Source organism: Canis lupus, chromosome 8, assembly GCF_011100685.1.
Source record: "Canis lupus familiaris isolate Mischka breed German Shepherd chromosome 8, alternate assembly UU_Cfam_GSD_1.0, whole genome shotgun sequence".
Classification (NCBI taxonomy): domain Eukaryota; kingdom Metazoa; phylum Chordata; class Mammalia; order Carnivora; family Canidae; genus Canis; species Canis lupus.
The window spans coordinates 580,812-594,131 of record NC_049229.1 but is presented as its reverse complement, the minus strand read 5'-3'; the positions used below and the strand labels follow the sequence as shown (position 1 = coordinate 594,131).

The 13,320-nt window shown below is 40.1% G+C and overlaps 1 protein-coding gene across 1 annotated transcript in view; it reads right to left on the bottom strand.

Moving 5' to 3' along the window:
- Positions 1 to 13,320, bottom strand: part of GCSAML (germinal center associated signaling and motility like) — a 120,317-nt gene that overhangs the window by 30,852 nt on the left and 76,145 nt on the right. The window contains exon 2 of the mRNA XM_038544016.1: positions 3,023 to 3,211. Within this exon, the coding sequence (XP_038399944.1) occupies positions 3,023 to 3,051 (29 nt within the window). The 5' untranslated portion in view covers positions 3,052 to 3,211. The remainder of the gene's footprint in view (positions 1 to 3,022; positions 3,212 to 13,320) is intronic.

The window sequence follows — 13,320 nt, the reverse complement described above, 5'->3', positions numbered from 1 at the left end:
GTCTCAGTATTCTGAAGCAGAACATGTTGTCCTCTGCTTTCCTCAAATGAAAATTACAAATGCTTCTCCATAACAGCCAAAAATCATTTATAGAAAAACTTCTTTCCATAAAGCATAAGCACAAGTTTTAGGGTTAAAGTTTTAAGGGTACTGTCATTGTAATCAAATGATCCATAATCTAAAAGACTTGTACATGTAATCACGAAAGTAGGTAGAATGTGGTTAGTGCCATAAATGCATATAAACCATTTAGAAATCATAAAAATGTGAAAGAATAGCTCCTGGCAAAGATCAGGAAGATATGGCATTTGGCCAGGGCATTGCAGAATGAATATTTTGATGAGTAAAGAGGGTTGAAAATGTACTTTGGAGTAAGAGTTTTGATAGCCAGTGCACACAGCTTGAAATCAAACGATTAACCAGTGGTCAGATTGATGATGGTATAAGGTCCATGTGATATATTTAGGGTAGAAAGGGCAGCAAAGCATATTAATTTATGCTGCCTTTAAATCCAAATTAATTTTACTGCCTTTAAATCCCTACTTTGCACTAAGTTCTAGGGAGACCTACAGACTGCAAAGATATATTCATGGCAACAATTACCCTTGAAGGATTCTCTACTAAACAGAAAACAGTTGATTAGAGGCTCATTGCTAAGCCTGGCAGTGAAGGCAATGCCCAAATTGAGAAGAGAACAAGAAGGATGGAGTTATTAAAACAGAATATCTAAGATATTAAATTCCAAAATAAGTGGTCTACACTTCACATGTTAAGTAGTGGGAAATGAATGTACTGCTGAAACACAGGAGAATGTGATTAGACTTTTGCCATGGGTAAACCTAGTTCTGTTACACAATCAAGTGGCCAAAAGTTACATTAAGAGGTGCTCACCATCACTCATCATAGGGAAACACACATCAAAACCACCATGAGATATCATCTCATGTGTAACGGAATGGAAAGAAGAGGTATCATGTTGGCAAGGATATAAAGAAAAGGGAACCTTTTTATACTGTTGGTAGAAATGTAAATTGATCTAGCCACTAATTCTTTAATAAAAAATGGAACTACCATACAATCCAGCAATCCCACTTCTGGATACACAGTCAAAGGTAATGAAAACAGGGTATCAAAGAGATATCTGCACTACCATGTTTATTGCAAAATTGATCACAATAGCCAAGATATGGAAACAGTCTAAATGTCAGTCAAGGGATGGATGGATAAAGAAAATGTGGCAGATGATAGATAGATTATGGATGGTGATGATGATAGATAAATAGATAATAGAATATATACATATTATACTACTCAGCCATGGGAAAAAAGAAACCCTGACATTTGTGACAAAATTGTATGGCATCAATTTGAGGGCATGATGCTAAGTGAAATAAGTCAGAGAAAGACAAATATCACTTCTATGCGGAATTTCAAAAGGCTGAACTCTTAAGAACAGAGAGTAGAATGGTGGGTGTCAGGGATGGAGGTGAAAGAATTAGGGTGATGCTGTTTGAGAGCACAAACTTGCAACTAGTAGGCAGATATGCCCTGGAGATCTAACTCAAAAAACAGTGATTATTATCAACAATATTATACTGTAAATTTCAAACTTGCTAAGGGACTAAATCTGAACTGTTCCAATCACAAAAAAGAAATGATAATTTATGTGATGTGACAGAGGTGTTAGCTAACACTACCATAATAATCATATTGCAATATATAAATGTATCAAATCAACGCATTGTGCACTTTAAACTTACAAAATTTATATATCAATTATATCTTAATTTTAAAAATATAGTCTTGTTATATAACATATAAGACTGGAAGGGGTTCAGGTATGTGGATTGGAAAGTGGGGTGCTATAAAGACAATCCTTTAAGATTAAGCAAACTATAAAAAGAATAATGTCTGTTGGGGATCCCTAGGTGGCTTAGCAGTATAGTGCCTACCTTTGGCCCAGGGCATGATCCTGGAGTCCCAGGATCGGGTCCTGCATCAGGCTCCCTGTATGGAGCCTGCTTCTCCCTCTGCCTGTGTTTCTGCTTCTCTCTCTCTCTCTCTCTCTCTCTCTGCGTATATGTCTCTCATGAATAAATAAATAAAATATTTAAAAACAAAGAATAATTCTGTTAACCACATCTATTCTACAACTTCAAAAGCATTTGAATAAGATGAGGAAGGCTAAATATCATAGTGAAAGAGATTATAGGGGAAAGGAGAAAAAATAAGTGGGAAAAATTAAAGAGGGTGACAAAACATGAGAGACTGCTAACTCTGGGAAATGAACTAGGGGGGGTGAAAGGGGAGGTGGTTGGGGGGTGGGGGTTACTGGGTGACAGGCACTGAGGGGGGCACTTGATGGGATGAGCACTGGGTATTATACTATATGTTGGCGAATCGAACTCTAATAAATAAATAAATTAATAAATAAATAAAATCACCAAAGGAAGGTCCTACCTAAAAGCATTTGAGTACATTATTTTGCATACATAATTTTCAAGGACGTGTTCATTCACATGCAGACCCCATGAAGCTAATAAATGGGAAGATAAACCATATACCCAGATGAGGATAGAAAGTTATAGATTCAGGTGACTACAGACTAGGGTTCCTGGATAAAATGCAGAATGTCAAGATTTGAATTTCAGATAAACAACAAATAATTTGTTTAGTGTAGGTATGAGGCATACAATAATGCTCCAAATATTGTGTAATATTTGTGTCATATTTGTGTCATATTTATGCTTCAAAAGAAAGGTTTATCTCAAATTCAAATCTGACTTGACATCCTGTATTTTTATTTTCTAAATCTGGCAACCTACCATGGTTCCAAATTATGGCCAAAGAAGGAGTAAACTGAGGTGGTGAGGGGTGACTGTGAGTTATTAAAGAACTTAAAGAACACAGTCTTCAGGTTCAAACCTCTGAAAACATCACAGTGTAAGTGTTCCAAATGCATATACCCAGTCTCCCCCTCCCTGCTCTTCCAACAAAGGGCCCTGCCCAGAGTCAGACTCACCTGAGTTCTCTCAGGAGATAATTCCCCATTTTCTCACTGTGACTCTGTTTTTCAGCTCCTGAGTTTCACTCCACTTTCAGCAATGATGAGCACAATATGAGGCAGGACGTTTCATCTAACCACTGGCTTGTGCTCCTACCAACAGAGAGCTGCCAAGAGATGGGCATCGTAGAGAAGGCAGGAACCATTCTGAAGGGGAGGGGGGAGGAAGGCATGTGGGTTAAAAAAATAAGGCTGAAATATAAGAGAATAAATCTAACACTGCTGGTTCACTTTGCTTTCAAGGAAATTCCAGGATTGGAGAATCAGAAGAGATAGGGGATTTCCTATTCTTCAGAAATCTTATATCTCCAGAATACCAATATTTTGTCCTCTTCCAAACAAGCAAAAAGAAATCCTCTTGTAGGGAAGGCTAAAAATGAAAGAAAGAAAAGAAAACATAGAAATAAAATGTGTTTGTTCTTCAGGTTATAAAAATTAAATCAAATGTAAATGTCTCTCCTAAAAGGTCTGATACTTCAAAAAAATTGTAAGATGGGAAAAAATGGAAAAGGATATGAAAATAGAAGTGTATTGATATTATACAAGCTAGGTAAAGAAGTAACTGTTCTTCCTGCTGTTGTTCCAAGGCTAGCATTGCAAGGGGGAAGGAGACAGGGCCTGAGAGACCCATCACCACCATCTGGTGCTGTACTTCCTCCCTCACACCACCCACCAGAGCCACAGAGCACCAGCTGGCCTCCGTGATAATTTCAAGGCAGGTGATTAGCTGGCTGCTGACTCTCAGCTGTTGCTTTGGGGGGAATGAAATAGTTTATTCATATTGTCTTTCACCCAGAAGCATGCAGAACAGATGAAAACTTCTTCAGTTTCATCTAACATGAAATTGATTTGCTGAAGTCAGAAATTATATGCCATCTACCCCAATGTTTCATTTCATTTCATTTTGTTTTGTTTTGTTTGTTAACCAAATGAAGATCCCAAGCCTGAGGAAGTTTGTCAGTGCTACCCATCGCAAAGCTCTGGGTTCTCATTTCTTATTACTATTTTATATTTCAATCATAGCATGGGAAAATGTATTTGAAGCAGGAGTGACACACTCATGCTGGGTTTATGCTACTTAATTCATATTTGAGAACCTATGTATCAAACCCTGCTTCCCAAACTTTCACATTTTACCAATGTCAGAGGATTCTGTAAAGTGTTAATTCTGATTCTGTCAAGCTACGTTCAACATCCTTCCTTTCTAACAAGCTTCCAGGTGATACCACTCTTGCTATTCCTTTGAGTAACTATACAGGAGGCCAGTGGACCTCAAAGCATAGTCCCAAACCAGCAGCATCACCTTCACCTGAACTTATTAGAAATGCAAATTCTCAGGTCCTAACACACACACCTGCTTAATCAGAAACTCTGGGAGCAGAATCCTCCCATTGCCTGCTAACATTTGAGAAGGACTGCAAAGAAAAACAATCTTCCCCTTGTTCTGATTAATCATGCATAGTCATGAATCTACAAGTATTCAGTTAAGTAGGTCCTTGTTGGGTCTCAGACCCTAAATGGTAGAGATGTGGTTACTCAAAAATCTTCACTTTCTTCAGCCTCTTAAACTCTCCTTTCTGTTCACACTGGCATGAATCTATATAGAAAAAGACAAGCCTTTGATTCCACTACCAGTGTCTAACCAATGGACATCATGGAACTCATCTCCTTCTGTAGAATGAATAGGATACAAGGAAGTGAGTTTTAGCAAGCTGTACTCTGTAGGGATGGGGACAGTGATTCTTCTTTAACCACAATAAACATGCACATATACACTTTCCTTTGGACCATTAGTGCCATGTAGAAGAGACAGTAGCCCTTTTAATGCCTACCGGATGTAGGTCATTCATATCTCCCCAAGATTTCTGTCAATATTGTCTACTGGTTGCTGTTCTTTTTATCTTACTACTTAGTCTTCTGCTTATCAGCAGTTCAGGTTTTATACAAAATGTTATCCAGTAACCTTGATACTCAAAACTATCATTTCAGTTTGGGCTGTTAAAGTTAGGAATTTTGAATGGAAAAAAATCTGTAGCCAAGAATACTCTATCCAGCAAGGCTGTCACTCAGAATAGAGGAAAAATTGAGAGTTTCCCATGAAAACAAAAACTAAAGGAGTTTGTGACCACTAAACCAGCCCTCCAAGAAATACTAAGCAGACTCTTTGAATGGGAAGAAAAATAACAACAAAGACTACAAGGGAATAGAGAAAATCTGCTAAAACGATGACAAAACAAGTAATAAAATGGCACTAAATATGTATCTATCCATAATTACTCTGAATATAAATGGACTGAGGCGGGACAAGATGGTGGAAGAGTAGGGTCCCCAATCACTTGTCCCCACCAAATTACCTAGATAACCTTCAAATCATCCCAAAAATCTACGAATTCGGCCTGAGATTTAAAGAGAGAACAGCTGGAATGCTACAGTGAGAAGAGCTTACGCTTCTATCAAGGTAGGAAGACGGGGGGAAAAGATAAAGAAAGAAAAGGCCTCCAAGGGGGAGGGGCCCGCAAGGAGCCGGGCTGAGGCCGGGGCGAGTGTCCCCAGGACAGGAGAGCCCCGACCCGGAGGAGCAGGAGCTGCACCGACCTTCCCGGCGGAAAGGGGCTCGCGGGGAGGTGGAGCAGGACCCAGGAGGGCGGGGATGCCCTCGGGCTCCCGGGGACACTAACAGACACCTGTGCCCCGGGAGAGGCGCCGAGCTCCCTAAGGGCTGCAGCGCGCACGGGGGACCCGGAGCAGCTCGGGGGGCTCGGGGGCGGCTCCGCGGAGGGGGCTGCGGGGCGGGGCGAATCCAACAGCGCAGGCCCCGGAGCACAGGGCGCCGGGACACAGCCCAGGATCCGGCCTCCCCTCGGGACAGGCAGAGGCCGGGAGGGCCCAGGACAGCGAGGACGCTCCTGCCCCGACCTGAGCAAATCAGCGGCCCCGCCCCGGAGCCTCCAGGCCCTGCAGACGGAGAGCTCCGGAGTTCCTGCCGGAGCTGAATCCGGAGCTCAAGAGCTGGCCCCCTTCACTGTGGTTGTTCCTCCTGGGGCCTCACACTGACCTCACCGGATAAGCAGCATAAACATCACTCACTAAGCCCTGCAGCAAGCAGGGGACTAAGCAGCTCCCCCAAGTGCTAACACCTGAAAATCAGCACAACAGGCCCCTCCCCCAGAAGACCAGCTAGACCAACAGGGGAAAAACAAGTTATTGACCAAGCAGCACTGGAAAGTTCCAAAGGAAGTCAAGTGACTTACAGTATACAGAATCAGAGGATACTCCCGCCCTGGTTAGTTAGTTAGTTAGTTAGTTAGTTAGTTATTTGGCTTTTGGATTTCAGTTTGCTTCCCTCCCCTTTTTTCTCTATTTCTTCTGTTTCTTTTTTTTTCTTTTTTCTTTTATTCTTTTTCTTTTCTTCTTTCTCTTCTCTCTTTTTCCCCTTTTCCCAATATAACTTGTTTTTGGACACTCTGCACTGAGAAAAATGACTAGAAGGAAAACCTCACCTCAAAAGAAAGAATCAGAAACAGTCCGCTCTCCGACAGTGTTACAAAACTTGGATTACAATTCAATGTCAGAAAGCCAATTCAGAAGCACTATTATACAGCTACTGGTGGCTCTAGAAAAAAGCATAAAGGACTCAAGAGACTTCATGACTGCAGAATTTAGATCTAATCAGGCATAAATTAAAAATCAATTGAATGAGATGCAATTCAAACCAGAAGTCCTAACGACAAGGGTTAACAGGGTGGAGAACGAGTGAGTGACAAAGAAGACAAGTTGATGGCAAAGAGAGAAAATGATGAAAAAAGAGACAAGCAATTAAAAGACCATGAGGACAGATTGAGGGAAATAAATGACAGCCTGAGTAAGAAAAGCCTACATTTAATTGGGGTACTTGAGGGCGCCGAAAGGGACAGAGGTGCAGAATATCTATTTGAACAAATCATAGGTGAAATTCCTAATCTGGGAAGGGAAACAGGCATTCAGATCCAGGAAATAGAGAGACCCCCCCCCACCTTAAAATCAATAAAAACCGTCAACACCTTAACATTTAATAGTGAAGCTTGCAAATTCCAAAGACAAAGAGAAGATCCTTAAAGCAGCAAGAAACAAGAAATCCTTAACCTATTTGCGGAGGAGTATTAGGTTGACAGCAGACCTCTCCACAGAGAACTGGCAGGCCAGAAAGGGCTGGAAGGATATATTCAGGGTCCTAAATGAGGAAAACATGCAACCAAGAATACTTATCCAGCAAGGCTCTCATTCAGAAGGAAGGAGAGATAAAGAGCTTCCAAGACAGGCAGGAACTGAAAGAATATGTGACCTCCAAACCAGCTCTGCAAGAAATTTTAAGGGGGACTCTTCAAATTCCTCTTTAAGAGGAAATCCAATGGAACAATCCACAAAAACAAGGACTGAGCAGGCATCATGATGACACTAAACTCATATCTTTCAATAGTAACTCTGAACAGGAATGGGCTAAATGACCCCATCAAAGGCGCAGGGTGTCAGACTGGATAAAAAAGCAGGACCCATCTATTTGATGTCTACAAGACACTCATTTTAGACAGAAGGACAACTACAGCCTGAAAACAAAAGGTTGGAGAACCATTTACCATTCAAATGGTCCTCAAAAGAAAGCAGGGGTAGCCATCCTTATATCAGATAAACTAAATTTTACCCCGAAGACTGTAGTGAGAGATGAAGAGGGACACTATCTCATACTTAAAGGATCCATCCAAGAAGAGGACTTAAAAATCATCAATATATATGCCCCAATGTGGGAGTTGCCAAATATATCAATCAATTTATAACCAAAGTTAAGACATACTTAGATAATAATACACTTATACTTGGTGACTTCAATCTAGCACTTTCTACACTCGATAGGTCTTCTAAGCACAACATCTCCAAAGAAACGAGAGCTTTATTTTTTTTTTATTTTTTTATTTTTTTGAAACGAGAGCTTTAAATGATACACTGGACCAGATGGATTTCACAGATATCTACAGAACTTTACATCCAAACTCAACTGAATACACATTCTTCTCAAGTGCACATAGAACTTTCTCCAGATTAGTCCACATACTGGGTCACAAATTGGGTCTGAACCGATACCAAAAGATTGGGATCGTCCCCTGCATATTCTCAGACCATAATGCCTTGAAATTAGAACTAAATCCCAACAAGAAGTTTGGAAGGACTTCAAACACGTGGAGGTTAAGGACCATCCTGCTAAAAGATGAAAGGGTCAACCAGGAAATTAAGGAAGAATTAAAAAGATTCATGGAAACTAATGATAATGAAGATACAACCATTCATAATCTTTGGGATACAGCAAAAGCAGTCCTGAGGGGGGAATACATCGCAATATAAGCATCCATTCAAAAACTGGAAAGAAGTCAAATACAAAAGCTAACCTTACACCTAAAGGAGCTAGAGAAAAAATAGCAAATAGATCTTACACCCAGCAGAAGAAGAGAGTTAATAAAGATTCGATCAGAACTCAACGAAATCGAGACCAGAATAACTGTGGAACAGATCGACAAAATCAGGAGTTGGTTCTTTGAAAGAATTAATCAGATAGATATACCATTAGCCAGCCTTATTAAAAAGCAGAGAGAGAAGACTCAAATTAATAAAATCATGAATGAGAAAGGGGGGATCACTACCAACACCAAGGAAATTCAAACGATTTTAAAAGCATAGTGTGAACAGCTATACGCCAATAAATTAGGCAATCTAGAAGAAATGGATGAATTTCTGGAAAGCCACAAACTACCAAAACTGGAACAGGAAGAAATAGAAAACCTGAACAGGCCAATAACCAGGGAGGAAATTGAAGCAGTCATCAAAAACCTCCCAAGACACAAAAGTCCAGGGTCAGATGGCGTCCCAGGGGAATTCTATCAAACGTTTCAAGAAGAACCCATACCTATTCTCCTAAAGCTGTTTGGAAAGATAGAAAGAGATGGAGTACTTCCAAACTCGTTCTATGAGGCCAGCATCACCTTAATTCCAAAACCAGACAAAGACCCCACCAAAAAAGGAGAATTAGAGACCAATATCCCTGATATACATGGGTGCAAAAATTCTCAACAAGATACTAGCCAATAGGATCCAGCAATACATTAAGAAAATTATTCACCATGACCAAGTAGGATTTATTCCCGGGACACAAGGCTGTTTCAACACTCATAAAACAATCAGTGTGATTTATCATATCAGCAAGAGAAAAACCAAGAACCATATGATCCTCTCATTAGATGCAGAGAAAACATTTGACAAAATACAGCATCCATTCCTGATCAAAACTCTTCAGAGTGTAGGGATAGAGGAACATTCCTCAACATCTTAAAAGCCATCTACAAAAAGCCCACAGCAAATATCATTCTCAATGGGGAAGCACTGGGAGCTTTTCCCCTAAGATCAGGAACAAGACAGGGATGTCCACTCTCACCACTGCTATTCAACATAGTACTGGAAGTCCTAGGCTCAGCAATCAGACAACAAAGAGACATTAAAAGCATTCAAATTGGCAAAGAAGTCGTCAAACTCTCCCTCTTTGCCGATGACATGATACTCCACAAGAAAACCCAAAAGACTCCACCCCAAGATTGCTAGAACTCATACAACAATTTGGCAGTGTGGCATGATACAAAATCAATGCCCAGAAGTCAGTGGCATTTCTATACACTCACAATGAGACTGAATAAAAAGAAATTAAGCAGTCAATCCCATTTACAATTGCACCCAAAAGCATAAGATACCTAGGAATAAACCTAACCAAAGAGGTGAAGGATCTATACCCTACAAACTATAGAACACTTCAGACAGAAATTGAGGAAGACACAAAGAGATGGAAAAATATTCCATGCTCATGGATTGGCAGAATTAATATTGTGAAAATGTCAATGTTACCCAGGGCAATGTACACGTTTAATGCAATCCCTATCAAAATACCATGGACTTTCTTCAGAGAGTTAGAACAAATTATTTTCAGATTTGTGTGGAATCAGAAAAGACCCCCTAATAGCCATGGGAATTTTAATAAAGAAAACCATATCTGGGGGCATCACAATGCCAGATTTCAGGTTGTACTACAAAGCTGTGGTCATCAAGACAGTGTGGTCCTGGCCCAAAGACAGAGACATAGATCAATGGAACAGAATAGAGAATCCAGAAGTGGACCCTCAACTTTATGGCCAACCAATATTCGAAAAAGGAGGAAACACTATCCACTGGAAAAAAGACATTCTCTTCAATAAATAGTGCTGTGAAAATTGGACATCCACATGCAGAAGAATGAAACTAGCACGATACACAAAGGTAAACTCAAAATGGATGAAAGATCTCAATGTGAGACAAGATGTCATCAAAATCCTAGAGGAGAACACAGGCAACACCCTTTTTGAACTCAGCCACAGTAACTTCTTGCAAGATACATCCACGAAGGCAAAAGAAACAACAGCAAAATGAACTACTGGGACTTCATCAAGATAAGAAGCTTTTGCACAGCAAAGGATACAGTCAACAAAACTCAAAGACAACCTACAGAATGGGAGAAGATATTTGCAAATGACATATCAGATAAAGGGCTAGTTTCCAAGATCTATAAAGAACTTATTAAACTCAACACCAAAGAAACAAACAATCAAATCATGAAATGGGCAAGAGACATGAGCAGAAATCTCACAGAGGAAGACATAGACATGGCCAACACGCATATGAGAAAATGCTCTGCATCACTTGCCATCAGGGAAATACAAATCAAAACCACAATGAGATCCCTCCTCACACCAGTGAGAATGGGGAAATTAACAAGGCAGGAAACCACAAATGTTAGAGAGGATGTGGAGAAAGGGGAACCCTCTTACACTGTTGGTGGAATGTGAACTGTTGCAGCCACTCTGGAAAACTGTGTGGAGGTTCCTCAAAGAGTTAAAAATAGACCTGCCCTACCACCCAGCAATTGCACTGCTCGGGATTTACCCCAAAGATACAGATGCAATGAAACGCTGGGACACCTGCACCCCGATGTTTCTAGCAGCAATGTCCACAATAGCCAAACTGTGGAAGGAGCCTCGGTGTCCATCGAAACATGAATGGATAAAGAAGATGGGTTTATGTATATAGTGGAATATTACTCAGCCATTAGAAACGACCAATACCCACCATTTCCTTCAACGTGGATGGAACTGGAGGGTATTATGCTGAGTGAAGTAAGTCAATCGGAGAAGGACAAACATTGTATGTTCTCATTCATTTGGGGAATATAAACAATAGTGAGAGGGAATATAAGGGAAGGGAGAAGAAATGTGTGGGAAATATCAGAAAGGGAGACAGAACATGAAGACTCCTAACTCTGGGAAATGAACTAGGGGTGGTGGAAAGGGAGGAGGGCAGGGGGTCGGGGGGAATGGGTGATGGGCCTGTGGGGGGCACTTGACGGGATGAGCACTGGGTGTTATTCTGTATGTTGGTAAATTGAACAGCAATAAAAAATAAATTTCTTATAAAAAAACAATTTCTGGCTGACAATTTATTATTATTATTATTGTTATTATTATTATTATTATTACTATTACTTTATGTTAAGAATTTTAAAATTAGCCTAACTGGCCCTCATCAGGAAATTGTGGAGAATGTACCTTGGTATTAATAAAATATTTGCAAATGTAGAAGAAAATGTTCCTATGATGATGCCACTTGCCTGGAATATATCACAACCATGTGTTGTATTTCATTCAGCAGTGCTGCCCAAAAATGACCAGAAATTCTGAAGGATGCATAAGTTAAAGCTAACAGTGTTAGAGGATTTGAGGAGGTCCTTTCCATCATCCCTTTTAGAATCAAGACCTGATTGAAAACATCTGCCTAACTAATGGATGTTGTGATTTGGTTTAACAAACTGTGAGGATCAGTGGCCTCATGGTGTCTGTCCAGAAGGCAACTGTTCAATCCCTTATCAAATGTATGATTTGTGGGCAACCCCGGCTGCGACGGTTTAGCGCCGCCTGCAGCCCGGAGAATGATCCTGGAGAACCTGGATCGAGTCCTGCGTCAGGCTCCCTGCAGGGACCCTGCTTCTCCCTCTGTCTGTGTCTCTGCTTCTCTCTCTCTCTGTCTCTGTCTCTGTCTCTGTGAATAAATAAATAAAATCTGAAAAAAATGTATGATTTGCAAATATCTTTTCCCATTCACCAGGTTGCCTTTTCATTTTATTAAATGGTTTCCTTCACTGTGCAAAAGTTTTTTATTCTGTTGTAGTCCTAATAGTTGATTTTGTTTCTGTTTCCCCTGCCTTAGGAGACCTATCTAAAAAATGTTGCTGTGGCCCATGTTAGAGATGGTTTCAGGTCTCACATTTAGGTCTTCAATATATTTGGTGTTTATTTTTGTGTACTGTGTAAGAAAGTGCTCCAGTTTCACTCTTTTGCATGTAGCTGTTCAGTTTTCCCAACGCTAATTGCTGAAGAAGCTATCTTTTACTCACTGCATGTTCTTGCCTCCTTTGTCATAGATTAATCAACCATATGATTGTGGGTTTATTTCTGGGCCCTCTAGTCTATCCCATTGTCTATTTCTATGCCAATATTGGTTTCATTACTACCACTTTTTTGTAGTATTACTAATGGGTTAATATCCCAAATATGCAATGAACTTACAGAACTCAATACCAAAATAAACAATCTGGTGTTAAAAATGGGCAGAATGCCTGAATAGACATCTTGCAGAGAAGACTTCCAGTTACTCAACAGGCTTATAATAATATATTCAACATCACTAGCATCAAGGAACATGAAATCAAAGCTGCAATGATATGTCATCTAACATCATCAATAATTCGGCTATTAGTCTTTTTTATTTTTTAATAATAAATTTATTTTTTATTGGTGTTCAATTTGCCAACATACAGAATAACACCCAGTGCTTATCCCGTCAAGTGCCCCCCTCAGTGCCTGTCACCCATTCACCCCCACCCCCCGCCCTCCTCCCCTTCCACCACCCCTAGTTCGTTTCCCAGAGTTAGGAGTCTTTATGTTCTGTCTCCCTTTCTGATATTTCCTACCCATTTCTTCTCCCTTCCCTTCTATTCCCTTTCACTATTATTTATATTCCCCAAATTAATGAGAACATATTAGTCTTTTTTAAAATAACAATAATGGTAAGAATGTAACTTGGTGTAGTATGAAGTTTCCTCAAAAATTTAAAAATAGAGCTGCCATATGATCCAGCAATTCCAATTCTGGGTTTTC